This window comes from Saccostrea echinata, unplaced genomic scaffold, assembly GCF_033153115.1.
Source record: "Saccostrea echinata isolate AGI-Se365-2 ecotype Australia unplaced genomic scaffold, CSIRO_AGI_Sech_v1 ptg000053l, whole genome shotgun sequence".
In the NCBI taxonomy this organism is placed as follows: domain Eukaryota; kingdom Metazoa; phylum Mollusca; class Bivalvia; order Ostreida; family Ostreidae; genus Saccostrea; species Saccostrea echinata.
In genome coordinates this window covers 94517-114571 of record NW_026889802.1, presented here as the reverse complement: position 1 = coordinate 114571, position 20055 = coordinate 94517, and the positions used below count along the sequence as shown (strand labels likewise).

At 32.2% G+C, this 20055-nt stretch overlaps 1 protein-coding gene across 1 annotated transcript; it reads left to right on the top strand.

The window, feature by feature from the left end:
• The first annotated feature begins 738 nt into the window (after window positions 1-738).
• On the top strand, window positions 739-18170 carry LOC133204427 (uncharacterized). The gene is made up of 17 exons (XM_061340155.1): window positions 739-925; window positions 1017-1144; window positions 4583-4595; window positions 5486-5737; window positions 6490-6747; window positions 9744-10001; window positions 10399-10650; window positions 13472-13704; window positions 13802-13883; window positions 13960-14058; window positions 14139-14312; window positions 14667-14765; window positions 14884-15149; window positions 15256-15340; window positions 15494-17506; window positions 17783-17907; window positions 18002-18170. The coding sequence occupies exons 1-17, from the start codon at window positions 739-741 to the stop codon at window positions 18035-18037; spliced, it is 4560 nt and encodes a 1519-aa protein (XP_061196139.1). The 3' UTR covers window positions 18038-18170.
• Window positions 18171-20055: the final 1885 nt, after the last annotated feature.

The window sequence follows — 20055 nt, the reverse complement described above, 5'->3', positions numbered from 1 at the left end:
CCAAAAAGCAGTACCTTTACGATTTTTGAAAAAAAAAGAATCAATAAAGCTTGCTGTACCTAGGTTATAAGTTATGTAATTATCCTCGTTTAAATTCTATACGTTTTTGTGATATGAAAAAGATACATGAATATACATGAATATATAAATATTCTAACCATTGATCGATGGTTCACAATTTGTCAAGTTAGAATATAGTGAAGGAACTTAGTAATATTTTGTGCTTTGCTATGTGAGTCACTAGAGATGATATGAATGGATAGAAATTAAAAAAAATACATGTCCTTTCTTCCGAACAGTGATTCTTGATGCAAAGAAAAATGACTTATTTGATAAGCATGTACGGCCAGAAAACTTAAGTTGGAATTTCCTCGAGTAAATGATTTTGTTTGGAATTACTGTATGAACGAAATTACGAGATTGAGGCACGTTTTTGGTATATAAAATTCAGAAAATTCTATTGAAAGGACTTGATTGGTTAATCAAGGTGGTAGATAGTTTTCTAAAACCTAACAATGATTTGACAAAAACAAAGTGTCCAAAGACCTACTCGATAGCGTGGCCATTTTGGCCTCAGCTAACACTGGAATTTCTTTGCAAAGAAAAGCATGAATGAAAAATAATATAAAACAAAAATATAGAAAACTGTGCATAAGTCAGACTGAAACCACTGCATACTTGTTTATGAAAAAAAAACTTCCAAAACTAGACTGAAGACTGAAGTTCAAGTCTCGTCTAATGTTCAGAGAAAGAGGTAAATTTTTTACGGAGAGGACCCCAACACTACCAGCTGGGGACTTACATACGGAACCACCATCACGGCAATTACGAAACAAAGAAAGGCTACCTGAAGAAATGTGTGTCACACCAGAAGTAGAGAAGGTAGTAGACACCCAACATGCTGGGCCGATGTCAATTTGTATCTGTATGGGAAACTATCACACGCGATAGATACATCCTTAACACTGTAAAAGGATATTCATTAGAATTTGCTTCATTACCTTTTCTATATTCAGTGAGAAAAACTAAACTAAATGCTGCTATGGCAGTTGCTTTAGACAAAGAGTTATCAAAGCTAATTGATAAAGGGGTAGTGGAGAAAGTTTCTCACTCAGCTGATGTGTTTCAACGTCCAAAAAAGATGGTAATTATCGGGTTATTTTGAATTTTAAACAATTAAATGTAAACATCGATGCTTATTTCAAAATGGAAAGATTGTATACATCTTTAAGAAGGATTCAACCCAGATGTTATATGCATGGGTTCTGTGGACCTAAGTGGTGCATATTTCACTGTTAATGTAGCTTTTCCTGACCGAAAATATTTAAGATTCATCTGGAAAGGAACGCTTTATCAGTACACTTATTTACCAAGTGACCTTCCTAGTTAGCCCAGGATTTTTACAAAGCTTCTGAAGCCTTATATGCTTCACTTAGATCTAAAGGATAAGTATCTGTTGCAAATATTGATGATTCCTATTTACAAAGAGAAACATATGAACAATGTTTAAAAAATATAAAAGATACAAAAAGAACTATTTGAACAATTGAGGTTTAAGATCATTAGGGAAAAATCACTGGTTGTACCTACACATGAAATTGTATTCTTTGAATTTGTTTTGAATTCTAAATCAATGACGATAAGCCTCAATCCAGAGAAGATAAAATAATGTAATAATCTCTATCAAACTTTCTGTTCAAACAAATGCATTCGAACAGACAAGTTGCAGAACTACTTGGATATCTTATTTCCTCCTCAGTAGCTATTCCTTTAGGAATGTTGTACCCAAAATACTTGAAAGAGAAAAAAAAAAACGAAGCCCAAATGTAACTAAATCAATGACGATAAGCCTCAATCCAGAGAAGATAAAATAATGTAATAATCTCTATCAAACTTTCTGTTCAAACAAATGCATTCGAACAGACAAGTTGCAGAACTACTTGGATATCTTATTTCCTCCTCAGTAGCTATTCCTTTAGGAATGTTGTACCCAAAATACTTGAAAGAGAAAAAAAAACGAAGCCCAAATGTAACAAGAGTAATTCTGATTCAAAAATAACATTATCAGCAGAGTCACTTCAAGATTTAAAATGGTGACCAATACATATAAATAGTGGTGTTAAAGCTCTCATTCAGCAAACAAGTATCAATGCAACACTTACCACTGAAGCATCAGGATTAGGTTGGGGTCAGAATACAATGATATTTCTACAGGAAATTGAAGTGAAACAGTACTCTTCTAATATTTACTATTTGGAATTACATGCAGTTTTTCCTAGGCCTAAAAAGTTTTCATAAAAAATTGTGTTATAAACATGCCTAAATTGTGACAATTCCACCATTGTTGCATATATTAATAATATGGGTGGTACAAAATCAACTGCATATAACTAAATGGCTCTAGAAATATGGACTTTTGTGCATAGAAATAATATGTGGTTAACAGCGGTTCATTTACCAGGTGTTAAAAATGTAGTGGCAGATAGGGAGAGTAGGATGATTCGAGATGAAACAGAGTGGATGTTGAACAAAAAGTATTTAAAACTATAACTTGTGTATATTTCAAACACATACTGATTTATTTGCATCTCGACTAAACAAACGGTTATAATATGATAGAACTGTTACAAGTGATAACTTTGGATTCTCAGGTTTTATCTAAACATGCCACAGTAAGTAACAATACAACCTAATAATGTTGAATTATCTGTTGAAACTGATTGCTGTAATAAATTTGGTAATCTTTACAATTTATTAATGTTTTTAGTGGAAGTTAACATATATTAGTTAATTTCAACTACCTTTCTAAATAAAGTGCTGTGGCCACGCTTTAAATCTTTCACGTGATCTCGATACTGACGTATGCTGATGGAGAAATTAAAAATTAAACGATACTTACCAAGAAGATGTTTGATTGTAATTCTCCGAAGTAAACGTAAGTGATAGAGATCAGGTGTCACACCTCACCCACCCATTATTGAGAGTTTTTTGTGGCCACATCACCTTTAAAGTTTGAATTCTGGCGTTTACTTCGGAAAATTACAATGAAACTTCTACTTGGTAAGTATCTTAATTTTTAATTTTTTTTTCACATGACGTTATACATATACTGATAACACATGTACTGATATCTGGTAGTTTAAATGTCTACAGTATTTGATGTAAAACAAAAAAGAAAGAAGAAAAAAAAGGTGCCTTTCAAAAAATTCACAATAACAGAAGTGATTGTTAATCACATTGATTAATAATGGGACCAGATGTCTCATTGATGCAATTAAATTGTTCAAAAAAGGCTTGTGAAATGCTCTCTCAAATCTGGACTAGCTCCCGCTCAACTGCTTAAAAGATGTTTGTGTTTCTTTCATTTTGTGTGGGTCTAAAATTAGCTTTGGAAGTCAGATTATACCTAGAAAGTGGTGCTTCATCAAATCTGTCCAAAAAGTAAATAGCATAATATCATTGTTTTGTGATCGAATACAATTCAGTAATTTTGAGCGACGATTTAACTATTCACAACTTGCTAAAATATATAGACATTTTCTTTAAAATTAGTATAATAGCAGTCTATGTGTCTTTCAGTCATGTAGTTTGATTTATAAAAGTCGGGAGTTCTGCAATCGTCAGGGAGCTGAACAACGGCCAAATGTAACACCAGTGTAAAAACAAAAGGAGGTTGCATTGTCCATCATTGATTTATCATGCATTAACATATTTAATATCTATTGAAAAGGCTGCTACAATAAGGATGGTATAAGAGGGAAAAAAATCAGGAGATACAGCATAAAAAAAGAAATCCACCAAGGTTAACATGAAGGGGAAATGGTGTGTTGTTGTAATTCTATGTTTAGTGAATAAGACAACAATAACAGGTTGGTAAAATTATGCTTAATATCAAGAATTGGAGAGTTTTATTTTCTATATCAATTATTAACAAGATGATTTTGTTTTCGCTTGTTAAAACATCCATGACTAATTCTGATTTTGGGACTTCTTGAAAGTGGAATCACTCTATATGATCCCTTATTGTGCTCTATCCTACCCCGTTGAAATTGATTCAGTGGTTCTGTAATAGAAGTTAAAAATTGAAAAATTTACAGACGACAGACATATAGACGAACGACATACACTTTTCAATCAGAAAAGCTAATTTTAGTCTTTGTTGCTTGTGAGTTAAAAAGCAATGTACTTAAAGAAGCTAGTTTAATTTCTTTCCAAATATTTCATTAAAGTATTTAAAAATAAGTTTAGAATGGTAAACAAGACACTCTTTAGAAAATATCAGTGAGTAGACCGTTATTGCACAGTTAGAATGCCACTTAATGGGTAGACCGTTTCTTGTACAGTTAGACTGTCGCTCAGTGAGTAGATGGTTATTGTAGAGTTAGAACGTCGCTCAAAAGTAAACCATTGTTGTAAAGCTAAACTGTCGCTCAAAGGGTAGATCCTTCTCTTGTTAAGTTAGATTGCTGTGGTTGTTCAGTGGGTAGACGTTCTTTTGCAGTTATACTGGCATGGTGGCTTAGTAGGTAAACACCTTTTTTTATATTTAAACTGATACTCAGCGTGAGAATGTTTTTTACAGTTCCTGTCGCTCGGTGAGTACACAGTTCTTGTACAGCTATACACAGATACACTGTCACTCCGAAAGTAGACTTTGATTGAACAGTTAAGCTGCCTCGGTGGCTATGTCGATAAATCGCTCAAGTAGAGTTAAGCCACCGGGATGTTCAGTAGTAGACCATTGTACAATTAAGGACATACGCAACGTAGTTTGAACTTTATTGTCTTTTCCCCTGGAGTTGAAGAGTTCCGATACTTAAAGAAACTGTGTGCTACATTTTAATGTCTATACATGTATATGCTGTTGTACGCTTCTTCTAAAACAAGTTTGGATAAACAAAACATCTAGAATATACGTTTCGTAATTCGTCCATATTTTTCTTTGAATTATACACAAATTTCCATCAATTGATATCTTTTCTAAACCCCTGGTAATGCATGCTGATTTTTTGTCTACGAACATCTGATGGTACTATAATCTTAAATTAAGAATATCTTGAAAAATTATCAGTAGGCAAGGTACGTTGCGTATGACGTTAAACTGTCGTTGAGTTAGTAAACCATTCTTGTAGAGCTAAGCTGCCACTCAGTGGACAGACCTTTCGCCTTGTGTTAGGCTGGTGGTCATTTTCACACTCAGTCTAACGGGTCTTTCGGATAAGACCTGCAACACTGTTTCTCCGTGTCACTTTACTGATGCAAATCCATCGCATCTTGACATTAGTGAAAAAATTCCGATGCCTCTAATAAATGCATTTCGAACCTCAGACCTAGTGGTAAAGAGGAAAATAAATAGGATTTAGTAGTTTTGGAACCATAATTACTTTAGTCTAAACAATGAAAGTTAAAAAAAAAAACTCAGTGGTTTAGACGTATAGATGATATATCGTTATAAAGGTAAAGTTTGTACATTTATATTTCAAAGTGGACGACTGCAAAACATCTACCGAAGGTTTAGGATACAGAGGAAGGAAGTCAGTGACCAGTACCGGTAAAACTTGTCAGAGGTGGGACAGCCAAACTCCGCATTCACATGATTACGCTGACCTACTTCCGGGGAACGCCAGCAAACACGAGAATTATTGCAGAAACCCACTTGCAGAAAATGTAGATGGCCCCTGGTGCTATACAACAGATGACGATACGAGATGGGAGCTATGCTATATTCCCTTTTGTGGTAATTCTATCCCGCTTAACAGATGTAATACTCATTATTTGTTCGTGTCATTGGTTTAGCATTTTTTCAATAATTATTTTATAGATTCGGATGATGAAAGTCATTTTATATCCTTTTAGTCAGAATATCAGATGGATTTTTTTTAAAAGATTAAAACAAATTTGTATCTTTACAACTCAGATTACACGAAGATTGTGACTAATTGTTTATAGGTAAATTGTCAAATTTGAATTTCTTTAAGTGGTGATACTATTTTGTGTATTCATACAAACATATATAATAATTAATTTTAATTCAAAATAGTAATATTGCAACCTATATATTGCAAAATGCAACAATTAACAAAGGCATTACACAAAATACTACAATACCCGTAATGCATATTAGTTACATGTATATGCTATATATTTACAATTTTATTCGAAAAAGAGAAGTACATCTATAACAGGGAGTGCTATGGCGTATCTGGCTAAAGGTTCACATTTCTTCCTTAAATTTCCACACATTTATCCCTGTCTCTTCTCAGGTAAACAAGAAGTATTATTTCGATTAATGACCTTCAGTGAAAAGTAGTCTATCGTACATGGATGAGAAATTACAAATACAATGTTATAAGAATTTCATATGTCAGCTTTAAGTGAATTTATGGCTTTCAAAACTTATTAATTCAAAAAAGAAAACTAATGTTCATTTTGTATTAAGAAGAATGATTTTCCAACAACTATGAAAATAAAATGATTTTTTCGATTAAGAATGTAGAGAGACCATGGAAGGGGTAGAATACAGAGGAACAATGTCTCAAACAATGGAGGGTTACGACTGCCAGAGGTGGGACAGTCTAGTTCTTCCCGATTCTTATTATGCCAAACAACTAGAAGGAAACATCAGTGAGCATGAAAATTATTGCAGGAATCCGGGAAATTCCGAGGATCTAGGGAAACTTCCCTGGTGCTTTACTTCAGTGCCGGATGTGCCATGGGGCTATTGTAACATCCCGTTTTGTTCCAAAAGTCAGTACATATTCATATTTAATTTATTAATTGTTTTGTTAAAACTATTTCATTTGAATAAGTCCTCATATTTACACAATAAATAATGCATACAGGATTCAGAAACAAGTTGTTACAACTTATGTTAATCCGTTTCATTATATTAACTTTCAACTATAAACATACATTTGCCTTTGCTTCATTGCAAATCTAATATATATAGAAACAAAAATTTTAAAAGGATTGAAGAAAAAACAAAAAAAAATTGAACTAGTATCTGAACTAATATTTTGGAGAGATATCATTACATAAGTACATACCCTTATAAATATAACGATCAGAAATTAAGGAGTAAACAATCTATACATTTCAAATTCAACAATTAGGCCACGAGGACGAAAACTCCGATAAGATTCAACTTAAAATCTTTTTGATGCAGAAATAAAATGATTTAATTGTTTAAAAATTTAGTACTAAAGAATAATTCCCAGTAGGATCTCCATATAAGAGATGTTTAAAGCACATGTACTGGTCCTAATGAGTTAACAAATTTTTTTCATACTTCATTGTAGTTAGAATAATCTAACTGTGTCTCAGGACAAGCCCTTACCACAGTTAGAGTACGTCCCATATACTTGCAATGTAGCAAATCGGAGCGGATCAGCTCCAAAATGATTTTGAAGTATACAAAAGGAGTTGCATTGAAAATAACAGATCAATTAATTAATAATAAAAATAATTAATATTATTGCATATATAAAGTATTTACTCATATATAGCGTTCGCAAAATAGTGTATTATGTTTTTATTTTTATACATGAAATATGGAGATAACGAACAGTAGTCAAACTCAAAGTCCATTAAAACAATACAAATTTACTAAAATATCATCATACACGTTTGGCTGTTTGGTCATTATTTAGAATATTATAACACTGTCTACTAACTTTATGGACAATCCTTGTATATGACAGTGTTTAAATAAATCGTTTTGTCGTTGCTATTATTAACGTAAACGCTTCAAATATTTCGATATTGATATTAAGTCCATAATTAGGACTACCATTTAATAATAATTCATATACAAGAGAGATGGTCACAATTTATTATTGGCCGCAGCAGCGGCTGATCTATTTGTGGTTGTGTTAGAAAGAGCACATGGAGAAATGAGACGTTATTTCTTTATTAGTTCAGTAAAACAATTCTTTAATGATTACATGTATAAAATCATGAGTAAAATATTTTAAGACTTGCTTTAAACTAAGTCTTAATTGTTGCTATTATTTTTCAATTTTATGGTTAAAAATGTCGATGTACACTCTTAACGCACAAATTTGTTTTCAAAGTTCGTTGATTTTGTTCCCAATTTTAACGCAATTTAATTTTTTTTTTCAAAGTGCGTAATTTTTCAAAGTGCATTGCCACAGAGCATGCTCTTGCGTATCGAATTAAATGAGAGATATACACCCCATATGCATGTGATACATGATAAGGGTATATTATATTGCTGCATAAGTAAGAGAAGTTGAGGAATGAACTGTTAAAGTCATCACGTTTATCATAAAGCTTTGTTGATAGATTACCATTAACGTCTTTTTCTAGTAAAGATGTGTCAGACTCTGTGGTATCTTTTATTTCATGCTCACTGGTATATATCCTGTCGACATATGAATGGAAATAACTATTGTTATTTGATAATACGTCGTCGATATATCTAAATGTCGATTTGAAGGCCACAGCAAGAGATTTCTTTTCCTCATGTATAAGATTTTGAATAAATTCTGTTTCATATGAATACAAAAATAGGTCTGCTAACAACGGGACGCAATTGGTACCCATGGGAATTCCAATAGATTGTTGGAAGACCACATAGATATTGTTAATCAGAAACTCAGGCATCTTTTTAATATCAATTTCAGAGTATTTGTGTGTACAATCAGATTTTTTTTTAACAAAATAATTTTCAAACGACCTTTGAAAAGGTAAGTAAATTTACGAGTTCCATTTTTATTGAAAAAGCGGCTGTCAATGATGTCAAAAAGCCTGGACTTTAATGTATCGTGGGGAATGGTTGTATATAGAGTTGAAAAGTCGTAAGTTTTTATGTTATCGATTTTGGTAAAATTTTGTGATTTCAAATTTTCCAAAAGTTCCTTGGAATTTTTAAGTATCCACATCTGATTTACACCACTTCTCGAATATATTGTTGCACAGTACTCCTGAAGTTTCTCCTTCAATGCTGCTAATATTTTAGTGAGGAGGAAAGAAAGAGGCTTGGTAGAACATTTACTGGAACCCGCTGTGCATTTTTGTTTGTAAGGATTTGTTTTTAAAGTTTCGGAATCCAATATAAATATGGTAATTCAAATTCATTTTGGTTGTTGGGAATATTAAAAAATATTCAAAACAGGCAAATAATTTTGCAGAATTTCCTCCTTAGAAAGGGAGCTATGGGAATTAGTTGGATTGCCACCTGTAGAATTAAATCCCAGTTCTTCTAAAGTACAATTAAAATAATGAGCCTTACACACTAAGACAATGTTGTTACCGGCTTTGTCAGCTGGGACCAGTACATACTAATCGTATAGTCTATCTAATTCTTTTTTCACTTCTGAATTATTGAACCCAGATGGATAGATGGTTTTCATATTGCCCCTCAATCGCTTAATGCGAAGTAAATAAGCAAAATCGTTACAATGTACTTTAATTAAAAAAGATATTCTATGCATGGCAATACTCGCATTTTAAGAAAAAAATATAAACAAGGTTATTCATTTCTAATACAAAGTTTTTGTTGCCATTGTATGTTTTAAAATTTGTACATAATTAACAAAAAATACATGAATGTAATGTACTTATTTAGGCCTTTTTTACCACTTTCAGCTAATTTATTTTTTATCTTTACCATTGTTACGCTTTCATTGAATAATTTTGGGTTGAATCCAATGGCTAAATTATGCAAAGGTGTGAAAATTGTAGACTTCTTCAATTTAATTCAATAAATTGTATTTCATAAGGTAATGCAGAGTGTCTTAATGACGAAAAAGGTGTTAAGTACTTTGGTACCAAATCAACAACCAAAGATGGCCTAACTTGTCAACGCTGGGATGTACTAGAGCCACATTGGCACAGTTTTTCTAAGGGATTTATGGGACTCAATGCCTCTGAACATGAGAATTACTGCAGAAACCCAGAGGAGGACGAAATGCCCTGGTGCTACACCGTTAATTCTACTATACCTTTTCAATATTGTGATATTCGCTTATGTAAGGAAAGTGAGTACATCGCTCATTCTTGAAAAAACATCCCGAATTTGTCTCCCTGATCATTTCAATAATGAATTAGTAAAATGATTTAAAGAATATACTTATCTATTTTTTCGGAAAATAAAATTATTATTATTTAAAAATACTGAAAAACACTGGTTAATAAATTTCTGACTTAGTTACATTGAATTTTAATAAGGTCTTGTTTCTTTTATATGTATATATCTGTTTGTGTGAGGGTGTGTATGTGTGTAAATTCGATAATTTTCTTCTTCATTTATTGCTTCAAGGTCTTTAGAGTTTAAAAATCATTTTGTGACCTTTGTCTTGGCCTTAGCTTTGACAAACCTACCGTCATATTTAAAGTCGTAACGATTCATTGGAGGGTTTTTTTTCTATAAATCAGAGGACTGTAAAGACACAGAAAACGGCGTGGGATACAGAGGAAAGCGAGATACTACTCGGGACGGGATACTTTGTCAGCGATGGGACAGGAACACTCCACACAGGCCACACGGCACTATAAATTTCCCTGGATCATCTTTGTCTGCACAGGAAAACTACTGTAGAAACCCGCAGAACGATATATCACCCTGGTGCTACACAACGGATCCAAATATACGCTGGCAGTATTGTGATATACCTTTTTGTTTAAACAGTAAGAATATCTACATTCATGTAGGATTCTATTTCTTTTTCTGTATTCTAATAACTGCACTGGACAAAAAAAAACTATTAAATGTTAAAGAGGAGAAAACTGTTGCATTTTAAAAATGGTTTCGTTCTTAGATCAATGGTTTTAAAGTGAGACAGGAATGTAATGTGTATTTTATGAAAGTCAATAGTCATGCACAAGAAAAAGATTTCCAGGGTTACCTTTTTAGTTCACCTGAGCCTAAGGCTCGAGTGAGCTTTTCTGATCAAAGAGTGTCTGGCGTCCGTATGTCGTCTGTAGTCCGTAAACTTTTCACATTTTCGACTTCTTTTCAAGAACCACTTAGCCAATTTCAACCAAAAGTGCCACAAAGCATCCTTGGGTAAAGGGGATTTAGGTTTGTTCACAGGAAGTGCTGCGCCCTCATTCAAGGGGAGATAATTAAGAATTCTTAAAAATTTGGTGGTATCTTTTAATAATCTTCTCGAGAACCTCTGGGTAAGAAAAGATGAAATGTATGTGAAAGCTTCATTTCATACTCTAGATTCATATCATAACCCCCGGGGGTAGGGCGGGGCCACAACAGGGGGTTTAAGTTTTACATAGAAATATGTAGGAAATGTCTTAAAAATCTTCTTCTCAAGAACAGCAAAGCCATGATAAGTCATATTATAATACAAGTATCCTCAGGTAGAGTAGATTCATGTTTGTTCCAATCATGGCCCCTGGGGGTAGGGCAGGGCCACAACAGGGGGCCAAAGTTTATCACAGGAATATATAGAAATATCTTTAAAAATCTTCTTCTCATAAACAGCTCAGCCATTATTACTTATATTAATAAAGAAGTACCCCCAGGTAGTGTTGATTCAAGTTTGTTCAAATCATGACCCCTGGGGGTAGAACGGGGGCAAAACAGTGGATCAAAGTTTTACATAGGAAAAAATAGGTGTAATGTTAATGGGCATTCGATTAAAACGCATTGAAAACTTCAAATAATGGAATGACCTGGCAACCCTTGGAATGGACTAGCCAAACCAAAGTGTATATAATTCAAAGCTTTGGGAAAGTCATTCAGAAGTTAGCTGAAGAAGTTCGATGTGGAATCAGTAATGTATGTGAACAATAACTTAATGTATGTGAACAATTACTTAGTGTATGTGAACAATAACAATGTATGTGAACATTAACTTCCGAAAATAAGCCACATCTACCGACCGATTTCAAAACTTTACGTTACCTGCAAGAGGAAGATATTAATCTATGTGAACACTCAACATATTGTATGTTTTTCTTTGGGGAAGGAAGGGAATTCTAGGCAATAAATTTCAGAGGACTTATGGAACCTATCTTTTTTTAGATGACAATTTCTAGAATATCCATTGGTTGATAAGTTCTGAAAGCCCCATCATGCAACTCTAAATATCGACAGACCTCCTCTAAAATTCAATAAAATGTTACCAGTAACAAAGACAACTTCTTGTTAAAAATAATAAGAAATAAATGCTAACTCTTTTCTGTAATTCTTCTACCTTGAAAACAATAAGCTAACTGTTTCCCTTAATTGGAATAATTAACATGCAAATAGACGCACAGACATGTACAATCGGAGTGGCCAAATTCATTTTATTCTGAAAAGAAAAGTTTTTCTTTTTCAAAGCATCATTCAAATGTGACTTTTCGGATGGAATTTGTGGACTAGAACAGAATGATACATTAACAAGATGGGTGTTGATTGGATCAAGGAATGGTAGGCCTAATCATAATTAACCTGTATTAACATTTATTAATTAGAATTCAGATAAATCAAACATATTAAAACTTTAAAAATAAAATTCCGTTTTCTTTTCTTTCTTTTTTTTAATTTTAAGATGTTCTTTTCAGATACGTTTGGGAAAAAATTGTTTTATTATTATTGTCCCCCGCTTTTCGCAAAAGCAAAACATAAAATTCCAGTCTGTCAGTCTGCCTGTCTGTCCATCTGTCACAAAAACTTTAACAATGGTCATAACTTTTGAATGAGAAAAGGCAGGACTTTCATATTTCACACGTACACTACCTGTGACAAAATACTATGATTTTTGACCTCGTGATCTTGACCTTAAAGTTTGACCTATTTAAAAAAAAAATAGTGATAACTTTTGAATGAGAGAAGATAGGGTTTTCATATTTTACACGTGTATTACCTGTGATAAGACCTTTCCAAATATTTTATGATTTTTTACCTCATGACCTTCACCTTGAAGTTTGACCTACTTCTCTAAAATATTATCATTGGGGATAACTCTTGAATAACATACGTGCATTACCTGTTACAGGCTTTTCCGAATGTACTTTGGTTTTTGACCTCTTGACCTTGAAGTATGACCTACAGTACTTTTCATTTTTTTTTAATTTTGGTCATAGCGTTTGAATGAGAGAAGATAAGACTTTCATATTTTATATGTACTTTACCTGTGCCAATACCATTCAGATAAAATATATTTTACTTCATAACATTGACCTCCAACGGGACGTAAAACAACATACAATCAATCAATAATAATCTTGACCTAGAAATTTGATTTACTTATTTAAAATTTTAACTTTGGGCATAACTATAACTAGAAAAGACTGGGCTTTCTTATTTTTTTTTCACATGAGCATTACTTGTGATAAGTCCTATCGGATTGTATTATGATATTTGACTTTATGACCTTGAATTATAATGTGCCAAAAATAACTGCATCGCATCCACTAAGACACGAAGGCGGGGGACCATAATTCTTTGAATTTTATTATTATTTTTATTCAGTTATTCTGTTTAATCGTTTTTATGCCAATACAGAGTTTGTATTTCGTCTGTCGGCACAGCCATCCGCATCACTATCAAACTTGCCTACATTGAAATCACCCCTCTTACGTTCTACCTACACTGGAGGCTGTTTGCAGCTGGAATATCGTAGCAAGGGTATTAACCTTGTAATAAAAACCACCACTCACACATTGACTAGACTTCCAGAAAGTGTAGAGTGGAAGAGAGTAAAAGTGAACATACCTTTTCATCCTGAAAACTACGAGGTTTGATATTTTTTCACAACATATTTTATTCAAACATCCCTTTTTTAAAAGATATTTTTGAGTTTGCTATAAATTTACCTTTATGATTTTCTCTTAGGTGTTAATTGTACCATTTTCCACCACATCTTTAGTTGAAGTGGGCATAAGGTTAATCGATATTCAAGAGAAGACTTGTCAAGGTACCTATTTAAAAAATCAAAATGATATTTTTGATTAAAATAAATGTATATTTAAATGTTGTAATAAATTTCCAAGATTGTTTTGCCTGTCTGCATGATGGCCTATGTATTGAAAGGGAGGGATTTTGTGATATGAACCTGGATTGTCCTGACTCCACTGATGAGGAAAACTGTGGTGAGCACATTTCGAATTTTTCGTCTGTAGTTGAGTTGTTAAATGAAGTCAATAAAATAAGTTTTTCCTACAATTATTAGCTCTTGAGTGTTACTATGAAAACGTGTACAAAGGATACCGAAAAGAAACAAAATATCTCCACCGATGCATGGAAGGTGCGGAAAATACATGCAGATTTGATGAAAGCAAAGAAAAGCTAGGATGCTTCGTGAATTCTGAACAGAGGTGGGAGGAATGTAACGTTCCAAAATGTGGTAAGACTCAGATGTATTCGTCGTTAAAAAGGTAATTAGTCCTAAGATAAATCAATACTAAATGACAGTGAATTTCAAAATCGATAGAACAAGAATTATGATCTTCAGTAAGCAAAATGAATTTACGAAGAAAAATTACGTTTTCATATAAAAATACGAAAGAGTGAAATATTGAAACTACATATAATCTTCAGTTTACATTAAATAGCTAAAATGAATACAATAAAAATAAATATAATAAATAAATAAAATTAAGAATAAAATTTTGAAATTATGATAGGTCATTAAGGAAAAAAAATTCTCAAGCAATGAATAAATTTTGTCTACATTCAAACTGTGAGAATTTTATTATAGACACTGGATTTCTAGATTGCAAATTTGAAAATGACTTGTGCGGTTGGAAACAGATGCAGCATGGAATAAAATGGAATCGACAAATAGCAGAAAATACGGGTAATGAGCATATGTGTATCAAAAATTATGTTACAGATGAGAATTTTTTACATCTAGAAAAATACTGCTAAATTTAATGTTATTTAAATGCTGGAATATATGTATATCGTTAAAATAGGCGAAATGTTTGCATTGGCTGAAAGTAAATTACATTTGAATGAAGATATGGAGGAGAGGGCTGTCTTATACAGTACACCACAACCTTCATCGTCTAGTTTTGGTTGTATAACAATCTCATATTCTGGAATTAATGTCAGTTTGAACGTATTTATTACACAAGGCACGAATATAACATCAGATAAAATAGTTTTTCAGCATCAAATAATTGAGTTGAAAAGTTTTGCCATAGCAACTTTCCAGACTCCTTTTGGTACCCCTTACATGGTAAGTTAAATATTTTGCACAAAAATAACTAAGTGTTAAATGTAACACAATGAAGTGAAATATACATAATTATTTTATCTTTTTAATATTGACACACCTATTGTAGGTAGTGATTGTTGCAAAATTTCAAGCTATATCACCTGGATTTTTAAAACTAGAAAAAATAAGCCACGAAAATGGAATTTGTAAAGGTTTGTTGTTATTTTAAAATTAGTAACTCAAAGATTCAAAGCAATGTATTTCTTAAAATTAATATAATTGCAAGTTGGTTCATCCTCTGATTTCAAATATCCTTTAAAATTTCGTGATAGCAAAATCAGAGATGAATGTTTTCTGTTATCTAGATAAAGGTCCTTGTGATAAAACCGAATTTCAATGTGATGACGGGAGCTGTGTACATGTTGACAAAGTTTGCAATAGGAAAAACAATTGTCCAAATAACGAGGACGAATTTATGTGCAGATATAACAGCTCAGAATGTGTTCAAATGAAAAATGAGTGTATTCTACCTTGCCCTTCTCAATGTGAATGTCAAGGTGTAATCTTCAGGTGCCATTCTCCGGAAAACATCCCAAAAGAGGTCAAAGTACTTGATTTTAGCTTAAGCAGCTTTGATACAAGAAAATTAAGAAATTTTAGTTTCCTCTTACATTTAAATATTTCAGAATGTTCTATAAACGATTCCACAGTGAAAAATCTAGGATATCAATTAAGATCATCTAATCTTCAAAATCTCGACCTCTCATTTAACAATCTTCGGCATTTGAATCAGAATACTTTTGGTGGCATGATTAATCTATTATATCTTAATATTTCACACAACCAAATTGAAAGTTTTGAGATTTTATTATTGAGCTCCATTCCAAAGTTACGGTATTTAAATCTTCGAAACAACAAAATAGAAATAATTCAAGCTAACGAAATGGGTAATATCTTCTATCCTAAACTTAAATATTTGGATTTAAGAAACAATAAAATAAGAACAATATCGCCTAAATCTTTGTACTTGTTAGGTTCAATAACAAAATTAATTTTAAGTCACAACACAATTACAAATACGGAGCAGTATTTTACAAACTCAATGAGAATGCTATCTGATTTAGATTTAAGCTCTAATTTGATAAAAGTAATCACGAATAATATGTTTTCGGGTTTAAGCAGACTCCGAGATTTAAACCTAAAAAACAATCAAATTGAAATTTTAAATGGATTCTCATTTTCATCACTAATTTCTTTACGTACACTTAATCTTGCCTTCAATAAAATCCATACAATACACAGAAAGGCTCTGGAGAACATGGTTTTACTCAGTACCTTGAACCTCACAGGAAACAGATTGAGAATTCTTGATTCCGCAAGATTCGTCGCCCTAATAAAGCTTCAGATTTTGGACTTATCACACAATGGAATTTATTATTTGAACTACAATACCTTTCAAAGACTGGAGGAAGTCAAATATCTATATATACATGGAAATAACTTAAGCGTGTCAAAAACTATGTTTCAAGGTCTTTGTAACCTTGAATGGATGTCGACAGACTCATACATTATTTGTTGTGCCAAACCATTGTCTGTTGATGCATCAAAATGTATTTCTCCACAAGACCGAATCTCCTCTTGCGAACAGTTGATCAACGTAAGATTCCTTGCACAAATGATATGGTACATGGCCCTTTTCTCGTTGGTAGGAAACAGTTACGTAATTTATTACCGCATTAGAAGCAGCGAAGAAGGAAGCACTCTGTCACAAGGAATTTTCATTCTGAATCTAAGTTTTTCTGATTTATTGATGGGTATTTACTTGTTCATTATCGCACTAGCAGATATGGAATATCGTAACGTATACGGATTTCACGATAGCCAATGGAGATCCAGCATTACCTGTACAGTTGCTGGATTATTAGCAATGCTTTCCAGTGAGACATCGGTACTCTTTGTATTTCTCATTACAGTTGAACGATACTTAGCTTTGAGGTACCCGTTTACTGCAGGACTTAAGAGGAGGAAAAAAGAAATTTTAGGCGTTACAATAATCGTGTGGCTCTTTGGTATTATATTTGCAACACTTCCAATTTTATTTTACCATGACTTTTACAGCAGATCCACAGTATGTATCTCTCTTCCTTTAACTACAGAGAGGTTGGAGGGTTGGAAGTATTCTACATTTGGTTTCATTGGCTTTAACATATTGATTTTCATGGCTATACTGATTGGACAGATACTGATATTCATAGAAGTAAGGAAAACTGGAAAAGCCCTAAATAACGACAACACTCGAAGAGAGATTGCTGTGTTAAGATCTCTGACATATGTTGTATTATCCGATACGTTTTGCTGGATTCCTATTATTTTGATTGGTGAGAATCTTCTTTTTGGAAAGGTTGTTCTAAACAATTAAAGTTGAAATGCTATTTTTAAGATTAATCATAAAAACTTTTTATAAAACATCCCACATTCTTTATTAAAGAATGCTTATTTAATTCAAGAAAATGTGTTTCCAGAGAAATTGTTTTTGTATTGTATTGTGTGCTAAAATTGACATATAAATATTTCAAGAAATATATGTAAAATTTGAAAACGTACATAAATACGCAAGAAGTAGCAATTTGAAAAAAAAAACAAATTCATTTTAGGAATAGCGGCATATGCGGGACTGGAAATTTCATTTGATATATATGCATGGGTTATCGTTCTTGTGCTACCAATTAATTCTGCTTTGAATCCAATTATATACACCTTCAGCTTGATATACAAACAGGTAATTTATCTTTGATTAATTCTTTCATGTGTTTCTTTAATAATTTAAGGATTTCATTGATAGTTCTAAATTTTCTACATTTTCTTTTTTACAGAAACAGCAAAGACAAATCAGACATAACCATATCTAGAGGCAATATGAACAAGATTTGAATCCACTCAGTGCTTAACCTCGTTATTTTCCTACTGAAGAACCATGAACATGACACGTAACATTTCATTGTATTACCGTATTATCCATGTTTATCTTGATCCCTTTCTCCCCATCAGGTTAATATATTTTAAATTTAAGTGTCTCATATTCTTTCTGGAATGTATGTCTATGAAAAGAAGAAGACTAAAACTTTTATCTGATTTGTTTTGTTCAGGAGAACGTGGGTTCATGAATTTATATCAATTTTTCAAACGTCATGCAGATCCAAAAAGTGAAAAAATTAGTGACAGACATCAAGGCATTTAAAGAGACACAAAACAACACCTAAACGTACGAACAAACAAACAATATGCTTGTAAATAATAAAGGATCTTTTTTTAAAAAAAAAATAATAATAATTCACTCTTTCATTGAAATTATGAAAGTTTAGCAATTCACATGTCATCATGAATATTAAAAAGCATGACTTTGTCTGCAGCTATTCGCTTTTTAAATTAACAAATAATAAACTTGATTTATTCTCTTTCAAATGAAATATTGGAGGAGAAATTCTTGAGAAACTTGAAAATATTACTTTCTTCCATATATATATTAAACAACATTGTTAGGTGAAATTCAAATTTGATCACGGCGATTTGCATATACTTCCCGGGGAAATATGCAAAAAAAATTTCAACATAAAAAATAAATTTAAAAAATGTTTCAAAAAAAATTCCATTTGCATTTATTTAAAAATTAAGAGAAAATGTTTTTTTCAAAAAAGGCTAGTGTTCAAGTTATTCATAAAATGTTTCAGGGTATTGTTTTCACCAACATAACGGACTGTTTTAGGTAAAATTGAGTAACCACAATATATACCTGTATTTTACGTAATGTGCCTTACATCTTTTTCTTGTAAAAAAAACTTAAATGCGAAACCACTAGACAGGAAAGACAGAAAATTAAATCAGACAGGATGAGAGAAATACTACATGATTCATTTTTTAAATAACAGAACGAATAGCTGATAGTTGAAATTTAAAATACATTATCAAAAATAATTTATACATATGTGGGCTATTCATTTGTTTTTATCTTAATTTTCCCATTTTTATTTGAATAAATTGACATTCATTAAACGCCTGGTTTATTTTTTACAGCTCTGTACTGAGATAACATTTGATTTTTCGATAACGAGATTATCAACACATTTAATTCTTGTCATGAACTCCATTATTACATTGTAAATAGACTAGGTATATGCCTGTAAAACTTTCCAAAAATGGAAATATTGTCTATGTTTAACAACACAGTAAAGTGTCATTGCCTCTCTATCTGTTTTGATGCATTGGATAATATTTTTTTAATTACTGTACGTGTACTTAATACAGTTTTCAGGTTTTAGCACTTTGTAAAAAAGGGGAGGGCATATTCATTCTCACCGCCAAAAAACTGAACAAGTATAATGTATATTATCCTGATAACTCTCAAATCATACAGAGTCAAAATGTGTATATCTACGTTTGCGTTGGATTTGGTGAAATAATACAAGTCCAGCACTTTATAGAGAAATCTTGTAAGGTTGAGGTTTTTAATCGATTTACCTTTACCAGATAAATTAAATCATTTGTAATTAGAACATCTTAAAGGTTCTTCATGTGGAAATAAGGCATGGGTGTGAACGAGGAAAGAGGAAACGAATGTAAACTACAAACTTTGTCCTGTGTAAGAAATACAATGATTAGCTCTATATAAAATTAATTACAGCTTGTTTTCTGAACTAAACCGTATAACATTTTTCATCAAATATTTCCAAATCTGGTTCTTATTTTACAGCTGCAAGACAATGAATGACGAGAGAATATTTAATTATAAAGAAGAACAATGTGTATAGTGTGTTGCATATGTCTGGAGGCAGATTTTCATTCCAGGATTTCTACGTCCGAAGTTTTTCCATCACTACAGTAAATATAACACATAAATCAGAATGTAGGACATCTAAAACACAGGTTAATC